The sequence below is a fragment of the Rattus norvegicus genome, chromosome 4 (genome assembly GCF_021556685.1).
Source record: "Rattus norvegicus strain SHRSP/BbbUtx chromosome 4, alternate assembly SHRSP_T2T, whole genome shotgun sequence".
In the NCBI taxonomy this organism is placed as follows: domain Eukaryota; kingdom Metazoa; phylum Chordata; class Mammalia; order Rodentia; family Muridae; genus Rattus; species Rattus norvegicus.
Window position 1 is genome coordinate 66,436,614 of NC_141537.1, and position 25,963 is coordinate 66,462,576.

Here is a 25,963-nt window from a genome sequence, read left to right on the forward strand (position 1 = left end):
GTGCTCAGCAAGCTGTGAGCATTGTGGATGCTGCCTAAGAGCATGGGCCAGGGAGGGAGGCAAGGCCAGAGCATCACAGGGTACAGAGAGTCCAGCACTTTCCTGTCAGTTGACTAAGCCACCATAAAAGGAGGTGCAATATGGCTCTGGGGAATATTCCTCAAAAAAGACAATGTGTTTGTGGGTTCTCATTTAACGTAGCTCTATTAGGACCGGAACAGCTGAGTGATGTGCACCATAGAGTTCTCCCGGATGATGGTTTTCCAAAGAAAGGAATGTAACAGCATTCTCACAGTCCCATCCTTGACTCCAAAACCCTGCCTGTCAAGTCTCTTCTTCCACACGCTCTCCCTTCTCACCAGCCTCATCTCTTCCCCATTATAGACAGCCTACAACCCCTGAAGCAAAACACACCTATATCCACACCACAGAAGAAGGGACGCATGGACCAGTGCAGGGCACTCCCGTGAGACCAGAAGGCCGACTTTCTTCTCTGGGCCAAAGATCCCATATTTCTCTCTGCCCTGACTCTTTCATATCCCCTCTCACTTCACTCTCCACCTTGAACACATTCTGCCTGTCCCCTTCCCAGATGAAAAAGAGGACTAACTGAAAGCCACAGCACTGAAGAGAACACATGCTACTCATTACAGTGGAAGGCAATGACCTAGAGCCTTCCAGCAAAGAACATAGTAACCAAAGACTACGACATGTTTTATAAACACAGAGCAAAACAGCAAAATCAATACAATTGTTCCCTTGTGACTCTTCATCCTGCCCCAGACTGCCAGTATTTCTGGATTGAGATGTGTCTCTGTCTATGTCTATGTCTGTCTATGTCTATGTCTATGTCTATGTCTATGTCTATGTCTATGTCTATGTCTATGTCTATGTCTATGTCTATGTCTATGTGTCTATGTCTATGTCTATGTCTATGTCTATGTTTATGTGTCTATGTCTATGTCTATGTCTATGTCTGTCTATGTCTATGTCTATGTCTGTCTATGTCTATGTCTATGTCTATGTCTATGTCTGTCTATGTCTATGTCTATGATGTCTATGTCTATGTCTATGTCTACGTCTATGTCTACGTCTACGTCTACGTCTACGTCTACGTCTACGTCTATATCTATATCTATATCTAATCTATCTATACCAATCGACCAGCCTGATGCTTGACCAAAGGAGTAGTGTGAACAAATGATAAATCAGCAATCAATGGACGATGAATATATTCCCAGGAAGCATAACTCCCCTTGACTGAAGCACATCTGCTTCCTACTGACAGCCTTCAAGTAGAATCTATGCAGTGTGCTACACATTCATTGTCCCAACAGACATGGCACCCGTAAGGTCAATCTTTGTACACAGGGAAACGCTGAGTCTCAAAGAAGTCAAGGTCAGCACAATAGTGAATGTGTGGCATTTTACAGCATCTGGTCACAGTACCCACCAGCCCTGACCCACCTCACTCTTTCAAGAGGCCCTGTACCCTGAAGGGCATACGGAACCACCACAGAAGAAAACATCTTTTACCAGAGACTCTTAAAAGCGACATGTTTCTAGATTCTAACTGTGGGGTATTCTAGAAAGTTCTGCCCAGCACTGTGTGTCATGACATATGCCCACACTTGTGTATCAGCTTAACTGCCTGTCTGTTTGTTTGTTTGTTTGTTTGTTTGTTTGTTTGTATTGCTCATCAAATGAACAGGCTGGTCTAGTAACCTTCAAGAAAGACTTTTGGCAAAATAGGAAAACTTCGGTTTTCAATAATTCAACAAGTCCTTCTACCACTGCAACCGTATCTCTGAAAACTAAAATCATTTCCTCTTAATTTAGATGGTCACTGTTTGTAGGGACTGCTAGAAGAATCAAAAGGAAGTCCTCTCGGAAAAGAGAGAAATGCAGGGGACATCACATTTGGAGATGGGACCCATCTACCTTGGGTGCTTGCCAAGGCCCGAGGAGCCCGCTGTAGTGGCCGTGGGTGGCTGGGCCCTTACCTTACCACACTGCTTACATTTTCCCTCCTGCCGCCTCCTGTGGACCCAGTGATGGCGCACAAAGTTCTGCAAGGAAACAGAGGGGAATGAGTACGTTTGGTTTTGCAATCCTCAGTGGTCATCACTGTTCTGGATGTTTCGGAGAGTAAATTTCTATAAACTGTAATCCAAGCCCATAGGCGCACAAAAGCAAATGTGTGTAGGTGTGACCTGTTCAGCAATAAACACTCAGAATAAGAGAAATTCATTCTCCACTCACAGTGGCCCTCTGCCCTGTGCGGTCCACTTCCCGCCTCCTCCCTCCTTGTCTTCCCAGTGCCCAGGGCTCGACAGCCCGCACTCACTGCACTGTCTTATATTAAACCCCCAGGAGGGTATGCGAATGCTCTGAAGGCTCTTCAGCTGGGAGGGGACTCAGATTCATAAAGGAAAAACCCAAAGTGTGTCAAAAATCTGAAAACCTGATGGAACAATCTCCAATTCAACGGAGCAAAGGCACGCGGGCGCGATGCTTCACACGTCAGGGCACGCCACCCTAGACTAAACCTTGTAGCTACAAGGAACTGAACGGGCCAGGTGCTCAGCACCATCTCCTGATAGGGAGGGGGACATTGATATAAGAATCACTAGGTAAGGCAAAGGAAGAGAAACGTCAAAGAAAAGAGATGTCGAGGACAAGAGGATTGACCTGTGGGTGACAGCTGTTTATACACCATCCTGGGTCGCCTTGAACTAGACTAGCTTTCAAGGTCGATTCTTGTCATAAATTGTAGGAAATCCTTTTTCATCCCGAGGAGATAATCATCACTGGGGTGGGCTCGAGCAATCCCATCAGCTCTAGCTGTTAAGAGTGCACTACAGGGGGAGTGGCGTCTGCAGCAGTAAGGATGAAGAGAGGCCTTGGAGCACCTCACCCCTCTTACACCAACGACATGAAGCTCTTGCCCTTCCTTCCATGATAACAGCATGGCTCATAGAATTTAGCCACAGACTGTATTCTCCCCTTAACAGTACCCCTAATGTATGTTGACAACAGATTGTCTATTGTGTACGTGAATAGTTCAGGCATTGTTCTAAGTGGGGACAGACAAAGCAAGCAGATCTGCCCAGAGCCTCTTGAACATACCTAATCATAGAAGCTAAGCAAGGCCGGATCTGGTTAAGACTTGGATGGTAGAAAATAGACCAGTGTGGGAGGAGGAAGGGAGGGAGGGAGGGAGGGAGGGAGGGAGGGAGGGAGGGAGGGAAGGAGGGACGGAGGGAGGGAGGGAGGAAGGGAAGGAGGGAGAGAGAGGGGAGAGAAGGGAGGGAGAGAGGTTGATTGGTTGGTTGTGTCAGGGTATGAAGTTACAGGTGACAAGAAGACCTCCAACAAATATTAGCATTTTAAATACTAAAATGTCACTGCTATTTCTCTTAATAATGTCAAATCAATTTAAAGTAAACTAGCACAAGGCCCCTGGAGGGATAATGGTCTTTTGATGATAGTAAGCTATAGAAACAGAATGAGCCCAGGAATCAATGTCATTTCCATCTTGCTTTTCCCACCACTGCCATTCAGTAAAACAAAGACAGACTTTATAGTGTTCTCAGGAAGAAACCGATAAGACCAGCTAACCCTTACTAAGTAGTCCTTCACACTTTCAATAATATTTTATGTGCAGTAATTGTTTCTGTCTTCATGAGAATGGTGATGGACAGAGACACTTCTCTGTAGGGATGCACCAGGAAAGTCCCAGAGCTGTTAGAATACTGAAATGTCTCAATGTAGATCAGTAAACTGTAGCTTCGTGACCTCACATCTCCCTGCCTCCTCTCCTGCTGTCATAGCAACTGCTGTCACACCTCCTTCAGTCCTAGAAACCATGTCTACTTCCTCATTAGTAGTCAACTAGAATGGAGTTGTCTGAGTTGCCTAGTATTGATCCTCTTTCAGTGAGCGCTCATCAGGTTCCCCGGGCAATACTATTTGTTCTTCCTGAAGAACTTCAACACACTCTGTCGGGCACAGGTAAAGCCAGATATCTGTGCAACCTTCAACACCCACATGGACTAACTTTCAAGACAGCAACTGCACCAGTGCATCCAGTCGTTGGTGTTCATCGCATCGGCTCACAGAGCAGATCCCATACTGACCTGGAGTGAAGGTCATGTCGCTCCTGTGGCAAGTGACTCTCGTGCTCAGCCCTGGGCCTCATCTAGAGATCGGTACCTACTTACTAATAAGGACCGGGAAGGACAGGAGTCTCTACCCACTTCCGTACACCCCAACTCACAGTACTGTAGGGCGCCGCCTCCAAAGATCTGATTTTACTTAATAAAATATAAGACCTCTACATAGAGAGGTCACTTAAAATGTGAGAGTAGAAGGAAAATTCCCACTCTCAGTAGCTGAGAGCAGTCTTTCCTCCCTAAGAGCCTCTGCCTCTCTGCTCTGAAGGCTCAGATTCACTACTTCCTCATGAAATTCTAAAAAAAAAAAAAACAACTGCAGTGAAAGCAGTGGAAATATTGAACATATCAAAATGTCAAATAATAATTAAAAGGCATGAAAATATTTAACATAATGGCTGTTAGTTTAGCAAGAACTGAAGGAAAGTGAACACTATCGTTGATGTGAAGACAAATCCTGTGCTTGGTGATATTACTTACAAATCACTCAGTGACTATCAAGAGGAGAAATGTTGGGAGAACTGGATGCAATTATCTATGAGAAATCACAACTGACTCATGGGATCATTTAGCTAGTGACAGCTCCATTCAGAAGATTAAACCAATAATTTCCACAAGTCAACAGGGACTTGGAAATGAGGCGGCCGACTTGATCATTTGTACCACAACACAGACCATATGGCAAGCAGACTTAGAACCAAAGTTCAGTCCATTTATACTGAAATTAAAATACTTTATAGGAAATGTTTTTGTGACTTTACGTGACTCTACCTTTAGATCTCATTAAGATTTCCTTCCCTTCCTGAGATCAGACAGAGGACAGGAAGTGAAGGCCCAGATAAATAACAGATGAAAATCACAGCTGTGGAGAGTCCAAGGAACTTGCTGCCAGCTTTAGTTTTATGACTTGAGATGCCACACAACCTTCTGCTGAGAGCTTTTCTTAAGCCTAACACAAATTTATTCTGTGGCTTAAACATCATTGAAACTAAGTAAACAGTCAATAAATGTTTACTGAATCGAATAGAATCCTAAACCTTATTTATTTGACAATTAAACCACGTGGTTACCACTTAGGAGAAAGAAGACCCTCAACTGCATTCATCAGTAAGGGAAAAGGAGAAGCCATTAGCATCAAACCGCTACTGGTTTCTAACCACTTATCCCACGGACGTCCAATTTTCACGCCAGTTTCTTCTGACTATCATTCATTTCTCCTGAATTATTAGACTGAAATCAGATTCTTCACACTTTTTTCTTTAGATAACTATGCAGAGCTCCTGAATTGCTGGGCTGAAATTAGATTTTCACACTGTGTTCTTTTGACCACAACTCCTATAGCTTCCATTGGCAAATTGGTATTAGATTTGAGAGCCTTACATTGCACATGTAAGTGTTGATATACTGTTGTTGAGAAGGCCAACCAAGGCTTCTAAAACAATATATGTTTATTGTCTATCATAGTTTCTGAATTATTTATATACCACTTCAAATACTGGGCAAGGAAAAACCTATTACTTATGGGTGTTAAAATATCATTGATACTGTATTTCAAAGCTCTCATTCAGTATTAGGAGCAAGAATACATGACATAATTGTTCAGTTACTTGCAAACAGCCAATTCCATCGAAAATATTATTCACTGAGTACCTGAAAAGAAGTTTGAGGAATCATAATCCAATCCATGCAGATTATGACTAAGAACACTGAGCCCACTAAGGCAGAACCTAGGAGTCCAACGCATACGCATTAAGAAGCTGCCTTACAGGGTAGGACTCAGCGACCAGCAATCTTGAGCCTCCAGACTATGACCAATTAGTAGGGGAAAAGTAGAAGTGGATTTGAGTCCCGGTCAAACCAATTCTAAGGAGAATATGCTTTCGTTTACAGTGAGTGACTGACTCAAAGCAGAAGAAGAGTGAGCTGTGCTCACAGTTGCATCTTCAGAAGCCCTTCAGAAACCAAGAGTGCTGATTGTGATTCTGCAGGGAGTGAGCCTTCTTACAAATACATCCAGGCAGCACATACTCATTGCTTGCTTGATCCCTCGATGTTCTAGCACCATGATTCTGGGACAAATTCCGTGAGTAATTCCTAAGGTCCACACTAATGGAGAGAAACACTGTCAGACAAGCCAGTGGTGATGGGAATAAATAATGAGGACACAGAGCATGACCTGAATCAACAGCACAGGTTATTTAGCAAAAATGGATAAGCTCCATCTTTATAGGGGTCAACAATGAAGAGCTCTGCAATGGGTTGATGAGTTACCCCGAAATATCCATGAGGTGACATTCTAAACCCAGAAATCAAACCAGGAGAAGAGACCTTTGCCACATACTTAGGTCAGGAGTATGGAGCCCTCCTCAACAGGATTAGCAGCTTATGATGGGGACCCACAAAAGGATATTAAAAGGCTACATTCTGAACCCTGCAAGGGTGTTCTCATCAACACCACACCATCTTAGACTTCCCAGACACTAAATTCATTTTGTTTAAAAAAAAAGTCTCTTTAATAATAATGAAACAGTCTATGGTATTTAGTTACAGCACACAGGACTAACTAGGACAACCTCTGAGCATATGACATTTGAGTTCAAAAATGTTTTAAGAAGAGGCTAAGATATCTTGAATATTGCCGTAAAAAAACTAAGTATTCAAGAGTGGGGAAACCTTGTCACATGCCTCTGGAACTTACAGAATGTCTCTTTGGCAGCTAGAAAAGGGCTGAGACATATGAATGGTCATAATACACAGATCTTTCATACCTGGATGCTATAGAAACTGATGGGAAAGGTCCTGGTCTAAATTTTAGTTAAAAAACAAAAATAAAAACCAAAAAAAAAGGACCATGCCTTTTAAATCCTGAGTAAGTTGGAGGAGCAACTGGGAAGTCATGGAGAACTGCTGAAGTGGCCTTGGAAGGAAAGATCCACAACTTAGTCAAAGTGTCTGACAGCAGATATGCAAGTAAATGGATGGATCCGAAATACATTTGTAAATAAAACTGAACTGACAAATGAATTCAAAGTTGAGAGGCCCCAAGAGCAAGAATCAATATGAGCCTGACCCAGTGTGTGCAACTGGACAGCTTATTTTATAAGGTGAAAACAGACGGGGGTAGTTTTATGGTCATAATAGTTTGAGTCTTGACCTATTGTATTCAGATGACCATGTTAAATGGACATGTCAAGTGGAATCTCAAGAAATGTAAACTGGAAATAAATATAAGGGCAGGAGTTGTCAGCTCTCCTAATGGCAGAGGGCAGAGAATGCAGACAAGCACTAAGACGAGGGGGCCCTGCAGAGATGAAGAGGCTGGGGGAGAGTCACTGGAGGCCAACTGAAATAGCCAAGGAAGGGAAAGGCCTGAAAGAGATGAAAGAGAGCCCCCTGTGTCAGAGGGGAGGCCCTGAAGGAGAATGGATTGTGTGAATGTTCTGAGCAGGTTTGTAAGTTTGGATAGGCATAGAAAAGACCTACTGGATCTTATATGATTATTAGCAATATTGACAGACACAGTTTCAAAAATGTACTGGACAGAGATTAAACAAGAGCACGTGAATGTGCTAGAAGATGACATAGTAAAAATGATGCATGAAGATAAGAGGAGCTTAGTTATGAACAGAGAACTGAACACCAGAGGGGCAGGAGAACACAGTTGGCAGGTAAGATGTACTAATGTTTTTTTCTTTCATCTGGAAACTACGACAGCACACATTTGCTGGTGGGAATCATCTAGACAGGGCAGGAAAGGGATAGAGACCAAGTCCTTGACTGGACTCTCAATGAAAGTCCAGTTTTCAAGAGAAAAGAAGCCATACAATCAGCAGAAACTTTTCGAGGCTTGCATTAGAGACACTTTACGTATGGTTGTAACTGAGAGAGAGGCAGAGCAAAAGATGCAGAGAGAAGGCCAGGAAAGCAATGGCAGACAGATACACATCCCTCCATCAGAAATTCAGTACCTCCATCTCAAGAACACACCCCCGTCCCTTAAACTTTCCTAGGGAAAGCATCTCCATTAGGACTGCTCATGAGTGACCTTGCAGCCAGCACTGCCACTCAGCAGGGCCCACCAAAGATAGGTCAACAATGCCACTTACTATCCTTCCCCCACCTGTTGTAGACACATTGGACCAACAGTGGGAGAAAGCAACTGATGAGAGGGTGACATTCTCCTTTCCCACCATTACCACCTCCCACCCTTCCCATCCCTCCTCCCCTGCTGTTTCCCAACCCTCTTATTTTCATTACCATAAAACATTGCTCTTTTTTCTCCCTTTTAGTTTTTGAGACATCATCTCACATACTGTCCAGACTAGCCTCAAAGTCTTAGACGCCAGGAATCCTAGCTCAGTCTCTTGAGTATTTGTGGTAGTTTGTATATGCTTGGCCCAGGGAGTGGCACTATCAGGAGGTGGAGCCTTGTTGCAGTAGGTGTGTCACTGTGGGCGTGGGCGTAAGACCCTCATCCTAGTGCCTAGAAGTCAATAGCCTGCTAGTAGCCTTCAGATGAAGATGTAAAACTCTCAGCTCCTCCTGCACTATGCCTGCCTAGATGCTGCCATGCTCCCACCTTGACAATAATGGACTGAACCTCTGAACGTCTAAGTCAAACACAACTAAATGTTGTCCTTTATAAGACTTGCCATGGTGTCTGTTCACAGCAATAAAACCCTAACTAAGGCAGTATCTGGTGTCACAAGTGCTCACCACCTTGTCTGGCCTCTACAAAGTCTTTCTCTTCACTATGTTTCAAATTGTTGTGATTCTCTCTGTTCTCAGACATTGCTACCCTCACTCCATGCAATTTTCTAGTCTCAGAGCACTACTCAGTCTCTGTACGTGCTGGACATTGTTATGGTAAGGTCCAAACTCATATTCCCACATAGATATCTACTAGGCAACTCCATCTACTACTACTCCAACTACTAGGCAAACAGGAGACCTCAAACCTGATGCTTCTGCAACTAAACTCATCACCTCTTGTTGTTTTAAAAACAAAAATCCCGGGCATTCAGTTTTACCAATGAAGGCTCAGGAGGCAGATGCTGGGGTAAAAACTGCTAGCAGAAAGTACCCAGCTGACTTTCCTACTCCGTTGATGTCCCCACAGGAAAAAGCCTCCCCACCTCCCACACTGTCTTAAATACCCTCCAACTGAAAACTCTCCTTTCTCTTTCCTGGGTTTTCTTACATTCTTTCCCTCTCAAATCGTTGCTTGCTCTGCCTCTAAACCAACTGTGGCCTTCATTTAATCCTGTTTATAAAAAGATCTTTGGATTAAAGGTGTGTACTAGGGTTGAGCCACACCACAACCAGTCCACAAATCATGGGGTTCACAAGGTGATCAAACATTCTGCGACCACCTCACAAATGCATCCTCAAATCAGACTCGTCCTCAAATCACCTCCTTCCAAAAATGAATCTGCTTTGCTCAACGGAAGCTTGATTTGTTGTAAGGAATACTCCCCCTCATGCCCACAGTTCATCCTTTACTAATTCCTGCCAATTTTACACCTGTAAACTCATCTCGCCCAAGCATGTTTCTCTCAGCTCAGATGCAATTATTTCTTAACCTATGGCAAGAGTGGTTCAAGTTGTCTCTGTGTCCCCAATAGTATCAACCCTGAACTACATGAAGTTCCATCCACACTGTAGGCAGCATAATACATTCTACTTAAATAGTGCAATACACACCCATAAACCCCTTATGACGTCCAATCTGGCTTCCAAGGACTGTCATTGTCTTAGCTCTAACTCTTCTCCCAAGTCATGCATCTTACTAAGATCTCACCTGTGCTTCTGTGCTGCTGCTGCTTCTGTCTAAATGATTGTCGCCCTGTATCTCATCCTTTGCCCTTAGATAAGTCCTGAAAGATTCAGTCAGTGCCCACATCTCCCAGGAATTCCTTTATCTAACCAACTTCCTCCCTCCCTCCCCCCTCCCTCTCTCCTCCCTGCCTCCTTGTTACATGGGGCTGATTTAAGGACTACACTGGCTGGGAAGATTTCCAAGGGGTAAATCTATAAGCAGAACTGAAACTTGTCTCTCTGGGAATGTAAATAAACTGAAGGAAGCATGTTAACCAGGAAATCTTATTCTTTTTTTTTCATCTTTATTAACTTGGGTATTGAGGAAATATAAGTTGACAGTACTTGGGAGACAGTGGACAGCGCCAGGCACACCACATTGTCTTCTAAGGAGGAGGGATCCTGCAGCTTGAAAGCATTTGTTTTATGGACTACAGAGTACAATTTGGGCCCTAGTTCTAGACTGCCTAGAATAATACCCAGGTGTGGGGGGGTGCAATTCCCCTTTCTTTCTCTGAACTTGGTAGCTGTCTCCTCCACAGAAAAGTAAAGAAAGCAATCCTACCTGCATGCTAGCTCCTTCCCTCACACTCCCATTACCAAACAAACGGTTTCCCATTAGAGTCTGTCTTCACAACCCAACTATAAGGTGATGCTATGAGGACTGAACTTAACTTCCTCCTATGTGAGTATTACCTCACAAATGAAAATAGTAGGAGAGGCAGAGATAGATGTGCCCTGGGTCCACAGCACTAAGGCTGGTTCTGAAATCAGCAGCCCAACTGCAGCAGGAACATGGATAACCAACAACTGCGCTGCCCCTCACCCCGAGAATAGCTTGGATCCGTGCCAGAAGAGAAATTGTACAAACCCCAGGGACAGGACCTTGTTTCCTTACACCTTGAGCTCCACATTCCTTCGACCCTACATTTCCATTTCATGCACAAAGACTCTGGTTCCCAAACTCACAGGATAATGTACAGTATAACGAAGGGTCTTGGAGACTCTTTGTATTATAGGTACATTAAGAAAAAACTGCTGTATGATGAAAGGAGACAGACCTCGTTTGTCAATCCTAGGTGAATCCCTGGGAGACTTGGTGTACCTAGGAGAGCTCAAAAGTGCTCTTTGAAACAACTCACAAAACTCACTTCTCTTGGCGATCTGGAGCCTCCTTCCCGAAATGTAGGTTTACATCTGAAATTAATCTGCCATTTGAAAAGAAAAATATGTTATGTTAGTGATGTGCATCAGGTTGAATAGAACTACCTGAGACCCCCCCTAAAAAAAAAAAAAAAAACAACCAATAGCGGTAGACATCAAAGCTATAAAACCACGCCTACGGAGAATAAGGAGTCTGTTCTAGCGTACTCCTACTCTCCCAAAGCATCTCACTAGATGATTGGCAGAGGTGGCAAGCAATTTCACACCTTCCACCCTGCATGCCTGCATTCTCATCAGGGAAATCTAACTTTAAATAAAAACATCCGTAGCCCTTGAATCTGAAAAATGAACCTATTAGGGAGAGTTGTTTTTGTTGTTGTTGTTGTTTTGTTTTGTTTTGTTTTAGTAGAAAGCATAAACCTGAGAAATTCTAACTGTGTGATAACCATTCAAACACATGCACAGATATTCCCTGCAAAAGGACTCAGCACTGCCTTGCTTTGTGGATGGGAGGTGTCCTCGTGGCCTCTTTTGTTCCTGTATGAAGTGAAATAGAGTGGAGACGAGAAAAAACATATTCCGAGTGTTAGGCATGGCTGTGAGATATACGTTGACAGCAGGGCTGGAGGTGCTGGTGGAGCTAAGCAAATATTGTACCAAGCTAAAACAGTCCCACTGTGATTGCCAAGGGCAGAACAAGAATACAGACACCATGAAGAGTCTCGCCTGGACACAGAGTGAGAATTATAAATGAGAGCATCAAGCAACTATCAGAGCTCTTCCCTTCCCCCAGATGGTAAATGAAGAGACTATTCAGAATCCACTTCTGGAGACAAGACACCACCCTTGGGATGCCACTCCCAGCTCAGCCACACACTTCGTGCTGTGCAGGCAAAATCACTGCCTGTGCGGTCTGCAGCAGAGGCTGGGAGCTGCTTTCAGCTGGCTTGGCGAGCCCTCCCTTAGAACTACTTTAGGAAGGTGTGAACGCACAGGAACATATGGAAGCTATGATCTTAAAAAGCTTATTGCAATCTTTTCGTTTCCTCTGCTTTAGAGGAAACATCTTGTGGAAGAGTTGGTGCATGACAACCTTTCCCAAAGTTCAACACAACATAGTATCAAATTAAACTGAGGAAAAGAATGACCTTCATGTATTGTCTCTCCATTGTTATTCTGATAGCCATACTGAACCCACAATTTTTGTTTTTGTTTTGAAGAAAGTTAGAAATTGACACCAGATCTCGGCAAGTCACTGATGTGAACACAGTCGTCAGCAGGTGGCGATCTCTTACCTTCTCTAGTTGCTCAATGCAGGCGGTGTGGACCACAATTTTGCAGACAGCACACTTCCTCCTGAGAGCGGATTTCTACAACATTGAATTCAAAATATAGGAAAAAAATGTTAGCAAGCTGTTCTGGAGACTTCCCTGGAATTAACACGTGACTCCTTAAATCAAGTAAAATTGTAAATACTTCTGTTACTAAGCACATTTTAACCCCCTAAATACGGCAGGCTAACTACCCACAGCAGTGGCTTAGACAGCTTCTTCCCAATAAAGCAACAGTGCCTGTTACAAAGAGGGCTTATAACATAAACCAAGGTCTTTATCCTGTTACACCAGTTTTAAGTGTTACACTTGAATAACGAGAGCACTGCCCTCAAGTTTTCTAAGTTTTTCACATGTTTCGCATCCCAGTTTCACCCTTAAGGGACAGAGTCAGTATTCTCACGCCTTACGTACAAATTTTCATCCTTACTCTCAGAGGTAGCATCTCAATGGCTGGTCGCTTTAAGCTTCTGTTCTAGGTACAAATCTATTCTGGGCTATTTGGGTTTCTACCCAAATCTTCAGGAGTGAGATTACAAGTCTGGATTCACACCCAGGAAACAACTGGTAAGAATACAAGTCTTGCTCTGAGCCCTAATGGGCACATCACAGACAGTCATTCACTTAACTGTTACAGTCTTATGAGGTAGGGACAGCCCTTATCTATCCCTGTCTCACAGATAAGAAAACCCACACACAGCCAGTGACCTGTCCAATTAGGGCACAGCACATCCAATGTGTCTGGTTCCTACACATCATAAAATTTAGCCTTGGTGATCTTGGGCACATGTTTAAATTCACAGTGAAAAGATTTCTGGGGTATATCTTGATCCAACAGTTAAACCCCGAACATGGTGCAAGCACAGAGAGGACTCCTGATGTCATTCCTGCCAGCATCACCTAGAGATGCGCAGAGAGAGGCCTCTACATGGAAGAGCTCAAGGAAGAGCTGCCTAGATGATTCTGTTCTATGGTAGCAACCAGCACAGCAGCAAACACAGCATGTGGTGTGTAAGGACCTTAAACTTTCTAAATACTGTAAACATTTACTTTTCTCAACAGACTTTTCTTCAAACCAGTGTTTCCTTCCCTCGGGTGATAAATTGGAATCGCACAACTAACAAATCACTTCATAGGCTACTTGTTACTTTTCATGCTAAGACGCAGCTGTTTTGAGCCTAGTACTATACACATGTATACATATACATTAATACACTAAATATTACCTGAGACACCAAACATATTTTCAGTACAGAAACTCATAATAACAAGAGATGACCAGAGAACCCAGATGGGAAAGGCTGAGAGGGCTCATGAATTTGGAAGGAGTCAGTGTAAACTGTTGGCGACCTGTGACTGATGGCTGGCCTCCCTGAGGAAGGGCAGTGGGGGAGGCAGGAGAGAAGCACACCTAACACTGCTGACGAGACAGGGCCCTGGAGGGACAGACAGCCCTGGATGCTGGGTGGGGGAGGCAGAAGGAAAGAAACTGTCACCTTTTGTTTCCTCTGTGGACCCATCGTCCAACCCTGGACATCAGTCTCTGTGGACACCACTGATAATCGAGTCACCAGCTAACTCTCAGGTGCATAGAACAGGGCAGCAATGACACTTGGGTGTCTGTGAACCCTTAATGTGTGACCCCCTCTTGGCTTTGGTCTTCCTAACATCATGTAGAACAATGAGTATGTTTGGCAATCAACTAATTTTTCAAATAACAAAAGATAAGGAAAACTAAGAGACCTAAGGATATTACTCAAAGTGTCTTGCTCTACAACCAAAGGCAGAAGGAGGGTGAGGGAGGAAGAGGATGAGGAAGGGGGAGGAGGAAGAAGAACACACACAACCTGAATATGAAACTGAAGAATCACAGCAATGGCAGTAGTCATAAAACGGCAGCAGCGATAGTAAAGTTTGACTGCAAGTTTTCATAACTAGAGTGCTCATAAACAAATAGCCCTTGCTCTCCTGCTCTTTCCTATCAGTATCCTGGTCAGATCTCTGCATGAGCACCACCCATGGAGAGTGCATGTGACAGTTGAGTCATGCTGCTAACGAGAGTTACCGTGAAGCTAAGGAAACTGGAGTTGATAATTGTTTAGGTCCCACCATGTACCCACTACACTGCACACATGCTGGGCAATGCTACTCGAAATGAGCAAACATTAGGATGGATTTCCAGCATGTGCCTGGAAAGCATCCTCATCAATCAGCCCTATCCCCAAATGCTATCGTCCCTAGTCTTTTTATTTAGTCCATGGAGCACCAGGAATTCTAAGAAGGCATTGTGCATGGCAGGAGATTAACAGGCTCCTGAGACATCTGGAGTTTGGACTCCTCCCTCATTGTCTGTCTTGAACCCAAGAAACATGACAACTGTGCCTCCTCAGTCTCTAAGCTAAGCCTGATAAAACACAGAGAATACTAGGCTTGGTTGAGGCTTCTTAAGTGGAAGCTAGTATCTCATGGTCGAAAGAACGGTGTCTGAGTTTTATCCCTGGCTCTTGGTGGTGACTTGACTTTCTGGTCTGTTTGAAGGATAGAACACTGAAGATTCTTGTCTCTTCTGTTAAGAGTTACACAAACTGGGTCTGTCAATCACATGGCCATGAGTCCAGCTCTCAGGAAAAGATTCATCTGAAGACATGTTAAGGAGATGGGAGGAATAATTATCCCTTTAATGAGATGAAAGACCTCTCAGAAGCCCCACCTCCTACACAGCTGCTTAGCACACCAGGCACCACCTACCCTGTGAACTTTCATTTGCTCTAAAACTGGAACTTTTCCTTGGCTTTCTGTCCAGAGGCATAAATATGCCTTCTCTAACACTCTAGGTTTGTTTTTTCTAAAATCCCACATTCCTTCCACCATGCAACTACTTGATGACCTCCATTGCAAAACAGGCTGGCTTTCTTGTACCCAAAGTTATGGTTTTCTCTCTCCCTCTTCTCTATCTCCCTCCTCAAGGTTTACAGCTTGCTTGTCCTGTTGCTCACTCTCATAAATTCCAATAAAATCATCCTCTGGCTTTCTTCCAATTTCATTTCTAAATTCTTTTATTAATGAGATGAAGAGCCCATACAAAGAAACCCCTATTTCTCCAGTAATATGTAGATAAGAGGAAGAACACTAGCTGGGCCCTGAAAGGTGTGTCCAAGCACTGAAACCAGAATGCACACCTTCCCCCTCTCCTTGATTTTCAGGTCAGAAGGTGGAGTCAAACTCATTTCTAGAACAAGGGATACTGGTTCACAAGTGCATAATATATATCCGTGGCATTCTGGGTTGTGTAAATACACTAACATCATTCATCTTGATAATTCAAGCATAAAGGTCTATGGACGATAACATATGAAATAAAGTGCTAAAGTCCTAAAGTGGATTTTATGTAAATAATACTGAATTTTAAAATATCTTCTTAAAGTACACTGCATGCTTCTGGATCTTTTGATGTAGAATACCCATGCATATCATAATCTGTACTCCGTTCGTGACCAGTGCATAGCTTTCCGTACTACAGAGGACGACAGAGGTAAGTCCCTCTGCCTTACCCTCCGGCCTCACCCCTGCAAACCACTGCTCAGGTGCAGTTTCCTCAGTGCCAGCTTCTAAACAGCTTTCATTCCGGAAAGTCAGGTAATCGATGTTTGCAACCTTGGTAATTGCTCTTCAGTATCTTAATGGGATTGGGAATAAGCCTGGGAGATGCACCTTTGGGTGTGTTTGTGAGATGCATTACAGACAGAATGAACTGACGTACGATCAACGGTGGGTAGCACCTTGCTTGGGCAGACTGAGGCAAAAGCAGGGTTGCCAGACCTTCCTCCTACCCGCCTGCCTGCCAGCATCTTTTTCTTCCTCAATAAACCTGTCCTGAGCTGCTGCCACCATTCTCTTTTGACTTCAGATTCTTGCCTCATTGGCCTTACATAGACCACACAGAGACTATCCAGGGTGTCTCTGCATTGTAAACTGTATAGCTATTGGGTACAGCATCCAGGTAACCAATATCAGGCTACCCAGCCCCTACCACATAAGCCAGTTTAGTAACACACACACACACACACACACACACACACACACACACACACGCATGCTCTATTGGTTCTGCTCCTCTAGAAGGCCCTGCCTCATAAAATAATCATATCCAAAGCTAGGCAAGTCCTCAATGACAGCCCAAGGTCTTTTCCACAGTAGTAAATACAAAGAACATGGTTCTATTTCCTCCATTGGTAGTAGCTATTTCAGTGGATCCAACATGCTAAGTAATAACTTCTTGGTTTACATGTTAGACTGTTCCAGACAAATACCCAAGAGAAACCGTTTAAATGAGGAAAATTTTATGTTGGCTCAAGGTTTCAGGGCTTTCTTCCCATCTCATTTGTTGAAGTAGAGTGTCATGGTGGAGAGGCTTGCTGGAGCACAGTTAGTTGTTCACCTCACAGCAGCCCGGAAACAGAGAGAGGGGAAGAGACAGGATCTACTCTTTAAATGCATGGCCCCTAAAATCTGCTCCCTCCGACTGAGCCCTAACTGCCAGCAGTCCATTCAGCAATCACTCCACACAGAATCCAACTCCTCCTCAAAAGCACCTGAAAAGCTCACGCAGTACACAGGCCTTCAGCAGAATGCTTCACACATCCAGCCAGAGCACAACGTGTCTGGGGTTGGTGTCTGGATTGTTGAAACTCACTTGACTACAGCTGAATACCAAGTGTCTGGGCAGATGCTGCTCAAAACAGAACTTATTCTTAGTTACATCGAACTTCTTTGTTTTGAAGATTTAAACAGAACATAGAAACATGGTTTCTGTACTGCTGCTCAGCTCATGCACTGACCTCCCGGCCTACACTTTGTGGCACTACCCCTAAGGCTGTGGAGCATTTACAAGGTAGGACCTGGCTGGTAGAATTGAGTCTCTGAGGGTGAGGCCTTTGAGTCCACCTCGGGCTTACATCTGCTTTTTGTGCCTCCTTGGTCTACCACTGTGTGACCAAGCCACAAACACTGACTCCTGCCACCGCAGACTGTGCCACTTCACTGATGGACTAAAAACATTTTGAAACCTTTCCTCCCTTACTTCTGTAAGGCATGTTCATCACAGCAACACATAATTACGAATACAACAGGAAATACAGAATGAGTACACTGCATGTTGGAATCTAGATACATGCCAAATGCATTTCACCAGCCCCCCAAAAAAAAATTAGCCAATGTTTCTTTCAGTCTGAGAAATGGTCAAATGGATCAAGTATAAATAATTAACAAAGCATGTAAACGGTTGTTTGTTTATCTTTTTATATTGAGAGTCGTTGGTTACAGAACATAACACTGAAGACTGTCTAAGACACTAAACACGTTTTAAGAAGTAAAATTACAAAGGACGTATTGATGTGTGTTCGTCGGTGAGTTTAAAAGCTCTCTGGACTTGCTGCACTAGACATCAGTGCTCTCAATAAAGATCCCGGTTCCATCCTCGTTGCTATTCTAAATAAGCAGAGTAGCCTGCAAGCATGGGGGGCAGGTGTCCTGGATGCTTTAACAATGGTAACAAATGTTATGAGAGCAATTGTGTGGTTCACAGCCCAGTGTATCTCACTGATGAAAGCCTATCAGAACACAGCTAAACAACAGTGCTGTGCTTTAGGGCAGGGGTGGGGAACATAGCAGACGGACTGGAAGAGAAGACACATGACAAGTGCTGGCTCGACACTATCTGTTCCCATGCAGCAAGCTCTGTTGCTACTCAGTGTAGGCAGAACTGCCCACCAAACTGCAGGTCTCCTCAAGTCAGGAATAAAGCTGCATGAACCTCTGTAGCCGGGGCCTCCAGGGACAGACTGGATCAGAACCAGACACTAGTGCATGGATGGACTTTCCTCATAACCAGACACGGGTACATGCGTACCACTATCTCATACAGCGTTTAACTGCAACCCTATCCCACTTAACCATGTCTCTTGGTTATAATTCTCTTGTCTGTGTGTGTGTGTGTGTGTGTGTGTGTGTGTGTGTGTGTGTGTGTATGTGTGTGTGTATATACATACATATATATATATATATATATATATATATATATATCATCCCCCAAAGGTTATTTTTCCCTCCTTTGAGTAAGAGATAGAATTTCTAGTAAGTTACAATGAATATCAGCTGGTAGTTCATAGAGTTTTGTAAGAAGAGAAAGGAAGGGAGGGGAGACAGAGGGAAGAAAGTAAGAACAGGAAAGGAAGAATGGAGAGGGAAAGGGAAGGAAGGGGAGGGTGGAAACACAAAACAGAACTGAAGAGAAGAGGGGAGGGGTAAATGGAAACAGAATGGGAAGTGAAGGAACATGGCTGGGGATTTGATGGCTCTGTTTGATAGGCACAGTGTTTATGAATGGATTAGCATAGCGTTTATGAATGGACTGGTGGCTCTGTTTGATAGGCATAGTGTTTATGAATGGACTGGTGGCTCTGCTTGATAGGCATAGTGTTTATGAATGGATTGTCACTTTCTTCCTGCCCAAGATAACCAAAATAAAGTTCATCACTCTCAACAACCTCAAGTTTGAACTCAAGAAGTAAGCGTCACGAGATGAGCTGCCCCTTTCCCAGTAAGCCTTCTTTCTCCTTAACAGTGGAACGTGTTCTGCTGCACACTGACTACAGGCCGACAGGAGTCTTAAGAACTAAATCAAGCTGCCCTCGCCCATCTCTAACACAAGTGGAGAGAGCAGCTGAAGGGACTCCATGGCAACGCTTTCCCTGCCTTAGCAGGATCAGGGGTCCTGGTCACCAGCCTCCTCTGAGGGTTCCTAGGACACCTGGACAGGTATACAATGAGGAAATAGCTACTTCTACTGACCCCTGCTTTTGAGGATGTGAAGAGGCTTCAGAGAGAAAGAGGTGCTGGGCCAGGGAAAAAGCTTTAAACAGGAAGCCATGGTACCAGGAGCTGGGAGAGGTATTTAGGACACTATTAAGATCTATTGAGCCTGACTGGGAAAAAAAAGAGGTTAAGGAGGCTGCTGGTGGCAGTGGCGGGAGGAAGGAGGAAGATAGTGGCAGGGGGAGATTTGCCTACCAGATGACTGGTCCCCTTGGCCTTCTTGGACCAGAAACTGAGGGAGTGCCAGGAACCAAAGAGGAAACAGCAAACCAGCCAAGCAGCTAAAGTGGCTCCCATGCTCCACCCCAAAGACCCCGAAGCCTAGCAGTGGTAGCCCCGGTGGGAGGATGGAAAGGAAAGCTCATACTCCCACAAGGCTGGCCTGATCTTCTTTTCCTCTTTAGACAGAGGCTTGAGGAGGATTAATAAAGCCTTTAGAATGTCAGGACTATGGTATCCTTCAGGGGAAAACAGCAACTCTGGGCAACGCTGACAGAACTTTGTGGCTGTATAATTCAAGGTAAATGAAATTTTTTGATTTATTTTAAAGTCTAATTAGAAGAAATGACAAGCAAACTTGGCAGGTCCTGCCTCTCTGGGGAGCCTGGGATGCAATCTGCAAATTGGCATTGGGAAAAATGAGGATTGACATTACCTGAGAGTCCCATTTTTGTGGCTTGAGAGTCCCATTTTTGTGGCTTGAGAGCCCGAGCTGAACTTCTACCATCATTCATGGTGTCTCTTCTTTTCTACTCACACAGTACAGACCATTTTAGAAAAGTCAGCCAGGAAGGTGTCGGCTGCAATTCCAGCATACTCTTATGAGAGGAGCACAGGCCATCACCAAGTCTTTGTGTGACAACGGGACCTCATGACCTCAGATAAAGGAGCACATGTCCTCATGAGTCTGTGACTCAGATAGCAACTCAGGTTGCCCTAGAAGTTTGACTGCAGGAGACTGGTGCTGGGTTAGAAATGGCAAGCACTCATCTTGAGTCCTGCTGGCCATGCTAAAGAAGAGGCCTTCGTCCATCATCACTATGAACAGCAACCCTATTGGGCAGACCTCTCATAGGAGGCTATGAGGGTAATGTCCCTCAGAGACAGCTCTACCAAATACCATAAATGCTAAATGATACCTAAAATACTTCAGAATATCTAAGAGAAAGGGCAACATGGACAACGGGATAGTGGGTGGAGACTTAGACAGGTGCACCAAATCCCTCAGGCCACGTATTAATTATAAAAATGTAACTGAATCCCTTTGTGCCAGTTATTGGTAACTATGATGGCCTGATGTGTCCTACAGAAGTAACAACCTGTTGAGTACCGACTTTTGCAAACAGATCACCGTAACCAGCATCCTGTACACATGCAGTGTAAGGACTATGCAAGCCGTAAAGAGAAGGGAACCTCCATCTTCTGGGAAAGCTGATATTATACTGGAGAAGAACTTGAGATATAGTGACATAGAATATGGCAGAATTAAAGAAATGGTTCAGATAATAAAACAGTCACACAGAAGAGAGAAGGGGCTCAGAGGCTGATTCTGCGAGAACAATCCCAAAGAGAGTGAAGTCTTGATTTCGGTCTTAAAAGACATGCATTTGGAAACTTTAACACATTCCAGTAGGGGAAGACCTCAAATCTTGCTGTTTAAGAGGTACTGTCGTCTCCTAAACTGATTTTAGTATTGTTCCGGGTATAGAGCAGTCTGGGCTCACAGGTGGCCATTTCCATGTGTTCTCAGAGACAAGGGTTGGTGGCTAGGTGTGTGGTGGGGAGAGGGGTCGAATAACCTCAGTGTTGGGGAAGAGCAAGTGTGAAGAGAAGCTCAGAGGCACAAGGACATGGGGAGATGTTTGAGGAGTGGCCAGGGCACCAGCGTTGGTTATCAGAGCACATTCAACGGTCATGAGTCCAAGCATCAATGGCAGACCAGACTGTCTGGGGGTCATTAGATTATAGTTAAGATGTTGTCTTTATATCTTAATGAGAATAAACCACCAAGACTGCAGTGAGGAGCTGATCTAGAGTGATGGTGATGGGAGAGAAAAGCAAAGCGCAGGGGGGAGTGGGGGGAAGCAAGACTTCGTTGATCAGCTCTGTCTCTGTGAAAAAATACTCTGGATAGTCAACTTAATAAACAGGGAGGTTTCTCTTGACTCGTGACTTCAGGCTTTGCAGTCTTCAGGCCTTTGGGCCACAGTGTATCATTGCAGGTATATGTGGCAAAGGTGGCTGCTGGAAACAGAAGGAGACACAGAGGGACCGAGATTCTTCAGAGGCAAGTGCCCAGAGACTCACACTCCTTCCATTAGAACCATTTCCAAAAGGCTGTACCACCTCCCTGTACAGTCACGTGCTGGGAGGCCAAATCTGTAACACAAGCTTTAGGAGAAAATGTTGGGCCAAAAGCACGACAGTGACTGAGAACAGTTCTTTCCAGTAGAACCCAGGTCTCTGGGAAGGATAGCTCTAACCTCTCACACTCTCACCCTGTTTTTCAATAGAACAATCTGTAGTCCAGGATGGTCTCAGCTCAAGCCTTGGTCAGCTCTGCTATGCCGTTCACCTGATTGACTGTGCACATTTAAGAGTTTCCTCCTGGGCTCTGGTTGAAATGCCTTGGAGTACTATAATAAAACCCATTTAGTGTGCACTTTCAGCCCTGTGTTTTGTTCCGAGGAATGTCAGCCAAAGCATCCTGCTTGTGAAGTGCTTGCGTTCCCAGAGGCATGTCTGCTGAGTAGCCTCAGGTATGCACAGAGATCTTGAGCTAAGCCAGGACCCCCACCTGAGCTGGTGCACAGAAGGGCAGATAGCACATGCCTCCTAAGAGATACACAGAAAGGATGAAGAAAAGCACTATCCCGGCATTGTTTGCACACCAATAAAACATGCATCCTGTAGCAGCCAGTATATCTCACTGCTCTCAACTGAAAAGAAGACAAGGAAGCAGATCTTAGATGAGAAAGCCAATGGAGGCTGTGGATTTTGTGAACTAGTTGACTGTAAGAATAGTAAGGTTCTCCCTGGGAAGTAACCAACCAGGACCCACCCAGGAAGCAATTTGGTAAGCACCAGAGATTCCTAATGGTTGGTTAGCATCCAACCCTGTCTTCCTCCATATCATACCAGGAGAACAGTGGAGGGTTCCTCTTCTCTGGGATGGAGAAACATGGAGGCACACCTCAACAGCGTGCTCTTATATTGCAATGCCCACTCTCTGAAATCGATTCATGTTAGCAAATTTAATATTTTTCGTAGTGAAAGGCTTATATGTACTTCACAGAGTGAGGAATGTTTCTGCCAGTAGCAGACCTCATATATACACCTTGTGGAACTGTTATGTGCAGCAGCCTATACTGCATGCTTGCAAAAGCACATTTTTTGACGTTCATGCAATGACGAACTTGCCTGACACTTTTTTTTTCAAAGAATATTCCTAACATTTAACAGGACAGACCGTAGTACAAGGTCTCCCTGAGGGACTTTACCAGAAAGCTACACCATGTATCCCAGAACTCCTTTTTGTGGAATGCAGTTGAGTGACTACTGCGTACCTCTGCCCCTTTTGTCAACTCCTTTCCTAAAATTTAAGTCTCGTTATTGAGATGTGCAACGAATGGAGACTTGTGAGTGTTCCTTGTGAGCAGTGTGGAGAATGGCCCTATAACTGTGCATGAGCTGTCACAGCCAAATAAAGTGGTATCAACACACAGAGGGATCTGAGATGGAGATGAAGACACTACGCTGTTGCTCTCTGTTCCCCTTCTCTGACTGGTCCTAGGTTTCTGTCCTCCTCTGGCACAGCTGTGACACAAAGAAAAGGATGTCAGCCCAGTGACTCAGAGAAATTGCCAGCATTGTGTTGATATTTGAATCCTCTTCCTACCTCTTGTCTTACCCAAGACAATAACATCTCATTGTATTTCACGACCACTGTTACTGTTAGTTTCTGGATGCCGTTGCTCTCTGCTCTTGTGCCTCCCTTACAGCTTTGGATTTGCGGGTCTTTTCTTTCTTTTTTATACTTGCTTCTCTATGCATCAATGGACAGTCACTAATTAAAAACTTTGTCATAGGCAAACTTTTGCTGCCACCACTGCTCATGTGACTCTTCTATGTTAGAGCTGTATGCTTTACTGAAAGCTTGATTTAGCTTACAGAACAAAGCTGCCACATAGCTTAGAGTGAATTGAACGAATTGATAATATATGTATAAAATTGTGTTTACATACAGACATATATGCATATGATTACAAATTGCAGACACCAATAAGTAGGACTGACAGAAGCTGTAAACACACACACACACACACACACACACACACACACACAATTTAAGCACACAGATATGATTGATAATGGCTGCATGTATTACAGAAGTCATAAGGTTGAAAAGTTAATGGGAAATGGTATCCTGAGGTCATCTCAATGGCTTTCTCACTCTCCAGGGTGAGACACAGCAGAGAATTAAGGCTTGATATTATATATATACATATATATACATATATATACACATATATATATGCTTAAACTGCGATCCTTGAATGAATTAAGCATCATTTGCGCCATTTTCCTTGTTATACACATTTATCAGCTTACTTTGTAGAAACAAAAGTGAAAGTTTCCAACCCCTATTTAGAGGTATCTGCTTTAATGTGTATTACCATGTCTGTTGAAAAAGAAAAAAGCATGTCAATCCAGGCAGTGGTGACATATGCCTTCTCAGCACTCTGGAGGCAGAGGCATTAGGATCTCTAAGTTCAAGGCTAGCATGGTCTACATAGTTAATTCCAAGAAAGCTAGGAATATACAGAGAATTTCTGTCTGAGAGAGAGGAGAAAGAGAGAGAGAGAGAGAGAGAGAGAGAGAGAGAGAGAAGAGGGAGGGAGGGAGGGAGGGAGAGACAGAAAGAGACAGAGAAGGAGGGAGAGAGAGGGAGGGAGAGAGAGAAGAGACAGAGAGGGTGGGAGGGAGGGAAAGAGAGAGAGACAGAGAGAGACAGAGAAGGAGGGAAGGAGGGAGAGAGAGAAGAGACAGAGAGGGAGGGAGGGAGAGAGAGAGACAGAGAGACAGAAGGAGGGAAGGAGAGAGAGGGAGGGAGGGAGAGACAGAAAAGAAGGGAGGGAGGGAGAGAGGGAGGGAGGGAGAGAGAGGAGAGAGAGGAGGAGGGAGGGAAAGAGAGGGAGGGAGGGAGAGAGAGACAGAAAAGGAGGGAGGGAGGGGGAGAGAGGGAGGGAGGGAGAGAGAGAAGAGACAGAGAGGGAGGGATGGAGGGAGAGAGAGAGAGGAGAGACAGAGAGAGACAGAGAGAGAGAGAGAGAGAGAGAGAGAGAGAAGAAACCACATCAAGTTGTGGCAAAGAAGCTACCCCTGAACTGCTACCTCCCACATTCTAAGCTATTAGTGACATAATAAAGACAGTGGCTTCTGCCTAATCTAGCTCCAACAGATCAATATCAAAGCCATGGGCTACATTAAACCATATCACCAACTAGCAACACTGTTCCCCAATACATAAAGCTGCCTATACGAGTTTGAATGAGGGCATCACTGGCACAAACAGAGGCTTATTAGAAGCCTGGCAGTGTGATGTATGCAGTAGGTGCACTATAAGTACAGCTCCCTTTCGGTCACTTTACAGTAGCTGTGGGATTAGGCAGCTGGCCCAAGAAGAACTAGGTAAGGACTAAGCAGTAGTAAGTCCACTGCCTGCCACCGGGTTAGGTTTTAAAATTTATTTGCCAGTGGTCAATTGGGGAACCAAGAAAGATAAGGACAAATATATACCACTTGATAAAATTGGTTCATTTATTCTGTTCTCTAGATGAGCTTTTAGCAACCACACTGTGACCAACTCTAAGACAATGATGAAAAGCAGTCCATAATTCCCAAGATCAGGTAAAATGGATTTTGGTAGGCAGAGCACTGGTCAACGAATCAACAGTGACTGTAAAACCTCTCTCTCAAGAGCCTTAAAGATAAGGCAGGAATTCAGACATCACAACTTATACATGTGGTGACATTTAAATGTCAGAAGTGTCAGAGCTGACCTAGTGACAAGTGTCTGTGTGTGCATGTCTTTCAACGATTGCCCCACTCATTCGTTCCCTGGAGCTCACTGGGAACCTATGCAGTGAAGGCACTTGGTCTCAGTGTTGAGGAGCCAAGAATATAAAATTAACAAAAGGGTCTAACAGTGGAAACACACAAATGAGTGACGGGAGGGACAGATGGCTGTTTAAACACAACAGAAAGGTGGGTAGACTAGAGAAGACGCTGAGTCAAAGGACAGCATGACTTTGGAAGGGTCGGTTACTTCACCACGAATGAGCCTGACCTCAAGTTCCTTCAGTGAACATTACATGTGCCTCTAGATCACTACTCATGGGTTACTCTTCCTATAGGTTTGGTGTCTCAGAGCCACTTGAGGTATATTTGGGGGGACAATGTCTTTGAGATACACCACTCAAGGAGGAAAGAATTCAGTGACTCTTCCTATGTACCATTAATGGCTTTGACATAAAGCTGTCCACACTATCTTATTAAGGGAAATATAAGAAGCCAGTTGCAGGTCAAGCATACTGTCCAGAT

The 25,963-nt window shown here is 44.3% G+C and overlaps 1 protein-coding gene across 7 annotated transcripts in view; it reads right to left on the minus strand.

Annotated features, from left to right (window-relative positions):
* Window positions 1-25,963, minus strand: part of Dgki (diacylglycerol kinase, iota) — a 452,769-nt gene that overhangs the window by 240,850 nt on the left and 185,956 nt on the right. For all 7 annotated transcript variants that reach the window (XM_087659331.1, NM_198782.2, XM_087659334.1 and 4 more), the window contains 3 exon segments: window positions 12,452-12,526; window positions 11,144-11,200; window positions 2,004-2,069 (listed from right to left, as the gene is read on the minus strand). In XM_087659331.1, the coding sequence (XP_087515457.1) occupies window positions 2,004-2,069; window positions 11,144-11,200; window positions 12,452-12,526 (198 nt within the window).